The sequence below is a fragment of the Stegastes partitus genome, unplaced genomic scaffold (assembly GCF_000690725.1).
Source record: "Stegastes partitus isolate 25-593 unplaced genomic scaffold, Stegastes_partitus-1.0.2 Scaffold1218, whole genome shotgun sequence".
Taxonomy (NCBI): Eukaryota; Metazoa; Chordata; class Actinopteri; family Pomacentridae; genus Stegastes; species Stegastes partitus.
Window position 1 is genome coordinate 72,956 of NW_007578949.1, and position 8,807 is coordinate 81,762.

General features: G+C 44.0%; 1 protein-coding gene across 1 annotated transcript in view; it reads right to left on the reverse strand.

The window, feature by feature from the left end:
* Positions 1-8,807, reverse strand: part of LOC103368898 (metabotropic glutamate receptor 7-like) — a gene marked incomplete at its 3' end in the record, with an annotated part of 228,378 nt that overhangs the window by 70,505 nt on the left and 149,066 nt on the right. Inside the window, exons 5-6 of the mRNA XM_008297428.1 lie at positions 7,645-7,782; positions 1,505-1,705 (exon numbers count right to left, since the gene is read on the reverse strand). Of these exons, the coding sequence (XP_008295650.1) occupies positions 1,505-1,705; positions 7,645-7,782 (339 nt within the window). The remainder of the gene's footprint in view (positions 1-1,504; positions 1,706-7,644; positions 7,783-8,807) is intronic.

The window sequence follows — 8,807 nt, forward strand, 5'->3', positions numbered from 1 at the left end:
CTTCTACCAACAACATCCAGATGTTCGTGTTGACCTGAGGAACCTCTTTTAGCTCCGCTTTTGGTCTCCACCAGCTGCTGGAGGAAAACATCTGCATCTGCAGCTCACAACGTCTCCGGAGCTGAAGCCTTCCAGCCGGACAGCTGAACAATGAGCTGAGCATTAAATTTTAACACATTTTCCTCCGTTCCTGTGATTAAAAACCTCCCCGTAGACGCCTTAATGGCAGATTTCCCTCCTCTGGAGGGACTGGAAGCAGCAGCAGCAGCTTCGGCCGCCAGAGTAAAGACAATAACTGCTGCAATAACGCCACATTTCATTTGCATTTTGGCCGGAGAAGAACTTATAAAGCCGCTCCGCCTCCCGTTATTGGACGTCTGGAAGCAGAGGCAGGGTTATGAAACTCCTCGGGCGCTTTGCTCTGCTGAGCTGAACCCACAGTAAGTTTGTGAGGACGCACAAGTTTCAGCACCTGCAGGAGTCTGAGTCTCGCTGTCGTCCCTCTAAGAGCAGGTAAGGCCCGACTCCAAACAGCTGCTCACTGGTTCTGTCTGTCTGCTGGTTCTGACTCCAGCTCATCTGCAGCGTCCACGTCTTCATGTGCTGCAGTGTGTCGACGTTTATGAAATAAGAATCTATTCACGTGAGAGCTGTGATGCAACTGTGACTCTGAAAACAAGACGTTCTACGTCTGTATGTGGTTGTTTTGTGTCTCTTTGTAGTCGTTTTGTGTCTCTTTGTGGTTGTTTTGTGTCTCTTTGTGATTGTTTTGCGTCTCTTTGTGGTCGTTTTGTGTCTCTTTGTGGTTTCTCTGTTTCTCTCTGTAATTGTGTTGTATTTTTGTTGTAGTTTTGTGTCTCGTTGTATACATGTTACAACCTTTTTTGGTCCCTTTATGTCTCTTTTTGTGACTGCTGTGTGTCTTTATGGTTGTTTCGTGTCTCTTTTTAGTCGTGTTGCATCTATTTTTGGTCACTTTGTGTCTCTGTTGTCATTGTGATCGGTTTTTGTCTCCTTGCTGTTGTTTTGCTTCACGTTTTGTGTCTCTTTGCAGCTGTTTTGTGTCTCTGTGCTCTTTTTTTGGGTCATGTTCTACCTCTTCGTAGTCGTGTAGCGTCTCTTTGTGCTCGTTTTGTGACTCTTTGTCGTCTTTTATGGCTGTTTCGAGCGTCACTGTGGACATTTTTGAGTCTCCTGTAAAAGCCGGCGTTCGTATTTGGCCCTCTCGTCTTATTTTTCCAGATAACAGCAGCAGCAGCTGGTGAGGATCCGAACCGTCCCGGCTGCACTCAGGTGTTTTGATAGAATCGCTGTAAAACGGAGAACGGATTTATAAAAGAGCTCCGTGTGAGGAGGACCGGCGGTTATGGCAGCAGATAAACCCTCCTGATAAAAGCCTCTTTAGAGACGACGTCGGAGCCGTTTCTTTTACGAGCAGCTGTGTTTTTCTAAGCGACGCTCGTAAACGGCCGGCGAGCGCTCCGGCCTTGAGGCTCGGACTCACCGTTGAAGCTGACGCTGCGGATGTACTTGAGCAGCTTCTTCCCTCCGGCCAGGTCCATGTCGGGGCAGATGCCCGAGTTCTCGGGACACAGGTCGCGCTGCATGTTGTGCAGGGCGTTGGCCATGGCGTACACGGCGTCGATCACGAACTGGACCTTCCCCTCCTGCTCGTACTTGGAGTCGATGCCGATTCGCTCCTGACCTGAGAGACACAAGACGATTTGGTTGTCATTTAACAAACTGCACGACTTCCTCCTCATGAACAAACATCAGACTGATATTTACAGGAAAAATAAACGTACATAAACGGTGCAAAGTGGTTTTAGTGACGGTTCGTTGTGGGAAAATTCACACAAAGAGTCGAGACTTGTTCATAAATCACTGTTTTAATCACGACTTGGAGTTTTGGCACAACAATGACTCACATCACCACAACAATGCTCATATAAAATGAAATAAAAAAAGCAAAAAAAGCTTATATATGCTGTAAAATAAAACATCTAAAACAATATTTCAGCAGCAACTTCTTTGCAAAAACTTCTGTGAAATTTTTGTTTGTTTCTTTTTAATGTTTTAATGAAGGATTTTTACATTGAAATCAGCAAAATGCAGCGTGATGTTCCAGATATTTGCAGTTTTTTTTAATATTTGAAAGTCAAATTCGGTATATTAAGGATTTAAAAATGGCAAAGTGTATTTTGAAAGTGTCTTATTACAACTTTTCCCAAAAGAAAAACTTTTGTTCTGCCAACGCATAACGTCCACATCAAAAATCTGTAATTTTACAAATTACTGAACAATTTGTATTTTACATATTCTAATTTTAGCATCGTTGCCTCACAGCTAGAAGGTCGCCGGTTCTTGTCCCGGTGAGGACACCCGGGATCTTTCTGCGTGGAGTCTCCATGTTCTCCCCGTGCAGCGTGGGTTCTCTCCGGGTTCTCCGGCTTCCTCCCACAGTCCAGAAACATGTTGAGGTTAATTGGTGATTCTAAATTGTCTGTAGGTGTGAATGTGAGTGTGCTTGGTTGTCTGTCTCTAAGTGTAGCCCTGTGATAGACTGGTTACCTGTCCAGGTGAACCTGCCTTCACCCTGAGTCAGCTGGGATAGACTCCAGCCCCCCATGACCCTGGTGAGGATTAAGCTGTACTATTCTGATTATTATTATTAATAGTAATCATAATAATAACTTTACTTACTTATCACATTACTGTTGAATTACATGTGACCATGAACTCCCATTGTTTCATTCTTCATGTTGATTTTACATCATTTAGCAGCTCTCTGAGTTCCTTTTTCACCTTTTTGTTGATATTTTGCACCTTTGTGGTTGTTTTGTGTCTTTTACTGGTAGTTTGCATCTTTTTGCAGTCACTTAGCAGCTCTTTGTGTCCCTTTTGCACCTTTTTATGGCTGTTTTGCATCTTTTTGTTGATATTTTGCATCTTTTTCTGATCCGTTCACATTTCAGCCCGACTGCTGAGCGTCTGTGTTCAGTTCAGCGTCTCCAACAACATCAGAGCTTTGGGCTCATTTCAGCAGATCATCGCTCGCATCAAAGGAAAAAAAAAACAGAAACCAGCCGAGCTTCAGTCGAGGTGTCAGAGGATGTTATTTTGGACCCTGAACGCCTCGTCGACGTGGCGCCTCCACAAACATCCAGTTCAGTAATTAATGCAGAGGAACTTGAGCAAGTCACAGTTTCAGGAGGCCGTTTGATCTGCAGTCAAAGCGAGCGTGTCATTTCTACAAGCAGAGGAAACACCAGAACAGGAGCGGCTGGTCTGGAGGACCTTCAGGACGGAGTCGTGTCGACCAGATGCGGCGCTAATTCAAACTGCAGCTTCTGCTAAATGGGTTAATAACACAAATAATTGCCCCAGTTGCTGCAGCGGCGTTTAATTTGGGGGTGAAAGTCGGTCGCCTCGGAGGAGAAGCGGCAGCCAGCGGGTCGACCCACTGCTGAGAACATCTGAGCTGCAGAAGGACTCATTAGCTGAGATCCTGACACGACGCATCGACTCACATCTGAAGGCTCCCGTCTGGTTTGACGGGTTTTTCCACTTAATGAGTGTTTACTGCAGCTCTGCTAACCGGCACTTTGTCTCTGCTCCTAAAATATTTAAAACAAAACAGTTTATTATCCAGCAAACGAGTCACAGTTTCATTAAGAAGCTGTCGGAATACGTTACGAAGTCCTGCGATAGCGTGGACAGAACGCAGCGCTGCAGAGGAAACGTGAAACACGGATCACGGACATACAAGTAGAAGCTAAAACAAGGAGATAAAAAACCCTAAAATTCAACACGTAGAGGCAAAAATGTAATGAAAAAGGAAAAATATGAGGTTGTAATGTCAAAATTATGACATAGAAACTTAAAATCAAGAGACGTGGAGCAAAAAAAATAAGAAAAAGACATAAAACAACTGTAGAGGTGCAAAACTACTGCAAAGACATGACAACAGGCCATAAAACGACTACAGAAAGATGCAAACTGACTACAAAGAAATGAAGTGACCACAAAAAGAGAAATAATGACGACAAAGAAGTGCAAAATCACCGAAACGTGACGCAAAGTGAGTAAAAAGATTTGTAAACTATCCACAAAGAGGCGCAAAACAATCATAAAATGATGCAAAACAACTACAAAGGGACACGATATGACTACAAAAAGGTGCAAATCAAGCAAAAAGAGACACGAAATGACCAAAAAGATGTGCAGAACAGCTACATAAATACAAATAAATGACAATAAAAATGCAAAACAACTGCAGAAAGACGCACAATTACTACAAATCGACACAAACCAACTACAAGAAGACACAAACAACTGAAAAGAGGCTCAAGACAACTGCAAAAAGATGCAAAATAACTACAAAGACACAAAAAACAACGACAAAAGCACGTAAAATGACCACAAAGAGACACAACAAACTACAGAGAATAACAACAATTGATAACAAAAACACAAATATAACAAGAAGAAACAAAATGACCAAAAAAGGAGAAAGAAAATAACTACAAAGGTGCAAAACAGTAAAAAAGTTACTGCAAAGCCACAAAAAACAACTAAAAAGAGACTCAAAACATCTGCAAACACACACAAAATGACCACAAAGAGAATTGCGACTGAAAACAAGACACGAAACGACCACAAAAAGATGCAAAACAACTGAAAAGACAAAAGATTACCACAAAGAGACACAAAATGACCAAAAAAGGAGAAAGAAAATGACAACAAATGAACAAAACCACTGCAAAAGCCTCTAAGTTACCACAGACACACAAATAAAACTACAAACAGAATTAAACAACTGAAAAAAGACGCAAAACAACTACAAAGACACGCAAAATGACTGAAAAGAGACACAAACGTGTTGTAACTGCCGTCATTCAGAGCTACTAACCTTATCTCAACCTGTCCTGAAACCATTCTGTTCCAGTGAACGTTACTCAACACACCAACCATGAAACCAGACTTTAATGTCACCTGTAATGAATAAATCATCTCGTCTGAGGCTGAATGGACTCCAGACTTCATCATCAGGATGTCAAACCACCGACTGAGGCTCAGCGGCTCACATGTGAACACAGACCAGGAGTCCGTCAGTCCGGCTGAAAGCAGCCGACTCTGGTCCAACAGGTGAGTCCATCGCAGGAGGCTGCAGACGGAACTCTGGATTCATTATCGTCGGCTGGCAGACCTGCGGAGGCCAGAGGTCCGTTACCGAGGCGCCGCCGACGCCCCATGTTTTATTCACGCCTCTCAAGAAGCGCCGAGGAATGAAAGCTCGCTCGCCGCTCAGAGTTCAGCGGAAAACATGCAGGAAGATAATTATCTGACAAATATCCACCAGGAGGCCCAGAGGACGAATCAGAATCACACCGGTCTGATGGATCAGCACCGCTGGATGAAATACTGAACAGGTCCAACGGGCCTAAAGGGACCGGACGGGCCGGTACTGTCAGCGAAACACTAGAGAGACACAAAACAACCACAAAGAGACACAAGACGACCACAAAGAGACACAAAACAACCACAAAGACACAAAACAACCACAAAGAGACGCAAAACAACCACAAAGAGACACAAGACGACCACAAAGAGACGCAAAATGACCACAAAGAGACACAAAATGACCACAAAGAGACGCAAAATGACCACAAAGACACAAAACAACCACAAAGAGACACAAAACAACCACAAGGAGACACAAAACAACCACAAAGAGGCACAAGACGACCACAAAGAGACACAAAACAATCACAAAGAGACACAAACAATCACAAAGAGACACAAAACAAACACAAAAAAGATAAAACAACGACAAACAGATGTAAAATAAACCACTAAGAGACAAAAAGTGACCACGAAATGCAAATAAACCACAAAAACACGACGACAAGATGCGATGCGATGAGAAAGAGACAAAAAAAAACTAGAAAAAGACATAAAGCAACCACAAGGAGACACAAAACGAATACAAACAGATGGAAAGTGACAAATAACGGCAACAAAAAGACAGAAAAAAGGTGCAAATATCCAGACAAAAGGGCAAAAAGAAATCTCAAAAAACTACAAACTGACAGCCGCAAATGGGCCGTAGAGACAAAACAACAACCACAAAATGTCCACAAAGAGATAAAAATGACTCAGAACCAGAAGGATTCCTTCGTCCTGTCCGGTGGCGTGTTGAAGTTGGTGCACGATGTGGAGCCAATGAGGAACTCTCCATCACTGTGCTGTAAATCCTGGTATGACTGTAAAACTAAGATCCTTAGTGTGCCGTCGTCGTCTTCGGTGTCCGTCGTGGTTCTGGTCTCTGCTGCTGCTGCTCCGAACAGAACAAAGCGTTCAGCTTTAGTTCTGCAGGGCGACGGCGATCCCTCGAATCACACCGAGACCGAAGCAGGAGAGTCGAGCCGACGCCTGCGCAAACTTCTGCAAAGTTCATATCTTTCGGAGAAAAATCAGCCGGACGAGATAATGTTGGCGCGGGTCGATGCTCCTAATAGAACAGGTTCATTAGCGTTCAAGGCCTGTTCGCGCCGTCCTACTGGGTCGCTAATGGCGAAGCGGCATCGATCGCCGTCCGGAGAGGCTCCCGGCTTTCTGCTTAACATTGCAAATGCAGCTCCGCAGAAAGAAAAGCGCCGGTGGATAGAAAAAGTCAATACGCGATGATGGTGTTCATTAGAGCAGGATGCCGGAGTCTCCTCGTCTCCCGACTCCGCAAACTGTACTCAAAGTTCCTCTGGAGGGAAAAACGCTGCACAGAGGACGTCACGACTGAAGGATCTACTGGGAAAGAGTACTCGAGTAGCTTAAAACTACTCGTTTTACTCGATGCAGGAAAATAAGAAAGAACCAGTTGTGGGACAATCTGGATGTGATCATTGTGTACAGCAACAACAACAAAGACACAAAAACAACCACAAAGAATCACAAAAAGGAGCAAAACAACTTCAAAGAGATGCAAAAGACGTAAATTGGCTACAAGGAGACATAAAGTGACATAAAGTCAACGACAGAGAGACGCAAAACAACCACAAAAAGATGCAAATTAAATAGAAAGAGACGTAAAATGACCACAATTAGAGAAAATATGACCACAAAGTGAAACAAAAATGACGAAATAAAGATAATAAGCGAAAAATTACCACATAGACACACAAAACCATCACAAAGTGACAAAAAACAACCAAACGGAGACGCAAACCGATCATAAAAAGGAGGAAAAGAAATAAACAGAAACACAAAACAACTACAGAGAGATCCAAAGAAACCACAAAAAGACACAAAACAACCACAAAGAGACCCACAACGCAAGGAATAAGCGCAAACTGAACACAAAGTTGACACAGAAACGCAAAACCACCACAAAGGGACGCAAAACAGCTATGAAGAGACACAAAGAACCACAAAGAGACCCACAACAGCAACAAATAACCACAACATTAACCCAGAGACACACAAAACCGACACAAAACAACCAAATAAACCCTGAAAACTACAAACTATTGTGTGTTTGCGTAGCAGATACGATGTGGCTCATCACTACGACCAACCGGACTTTGTTCCACCGTCTGTGGACCAACAAACCAGCAGGGCGGCGCCGTCACACCTGGTCAAACTCACCTGTGCACTTGCGGCTGCTCTCGTCCTTCTTGGACGAGCTCATCAGCTTGCAGTTGAAGTTCTCCTCCCAGTACTCGGCGAACCAAACGTTCCTGCGGTTGTTCTCCAGCGTCCGCGACGTGAAGTAGGCGTCGAAGCCTGAAAGACAAGCGGCGGCGGGTCAGCGAAACACAAACAACAAGTCGGGCCTCATTCATTAGGCGCTAACGGCCACAATCACACGGGTGTGAACAGTCGGAGCGTTTCCTAATGTACCCAAGTGTTTATCTGCTCGTCTGCGCTGCATTTCAATCAGTGCTTTTATGCAAAGTGTTGTCAGAGGGGAGCTCTTCAGGAAGGACTTGGTTGTGGAAAATAACGAGGATAATCGGCGGCGGCGGCGACGGTCCACCTTTCCTGGCAACGGGCGCGGTTTAAAAAAGACACCTTGGGAGCCGGAGCCAGTTGAAACAGCTCAAAACGTTGTGTAACGCTGCCCGAACACATGCCAAGACAACAACACACACACACACACACACACAGAAAAAAAAGCCCTTCACATATGGTAATAAAAATCTTGGCAAGAACAGCAAACTCCACGGAGATGAATAGAAACGGAGCGGCGGATCACCAGAAATAGCTCGAAACATGTAACCTTTGCACAAACCACAAAGGGCTCGGAGACGTGGAAGGTGGTGTGTAGGTTCCTAATCGCATAAGTAAATTAAGAGATTAGCGCTAACTATGAACAGAAACAGACTTCAAAACAAGAAAGAGGTCAAAAAACGGGATTTTTTATTCATCCGTCGGCAAATAATACAAATTATAAAATCATTTGCAGCTTCAGAACAACCCACCAGCAGCAAAATAACATTAAGAAGGCTTCATGGAATGAAAGTGGCAGCCAGAGGAGCACCAACACTCACTCTGCATCGGTTATATGTAGATATGTCTCCTTATTTATCAGTTTTTTGTGATTCTGGTGCATGTTTTTGGCAGAAAGTGTGACCTGTTGATAGAAATCACAACTGATGAATCTGCAGCTTTGAAAAGGAACCTTGAGACGATGTTTCTCCTCCACAGCATCAAAAAAGACGCTTGGGTCTCCGTAGGCTCAGCGAAAAAGCTAATGCAGTTAGAAAAGCGTCTCTTCCAGGCAACGAACCTGATGAACGGTTTTCTGA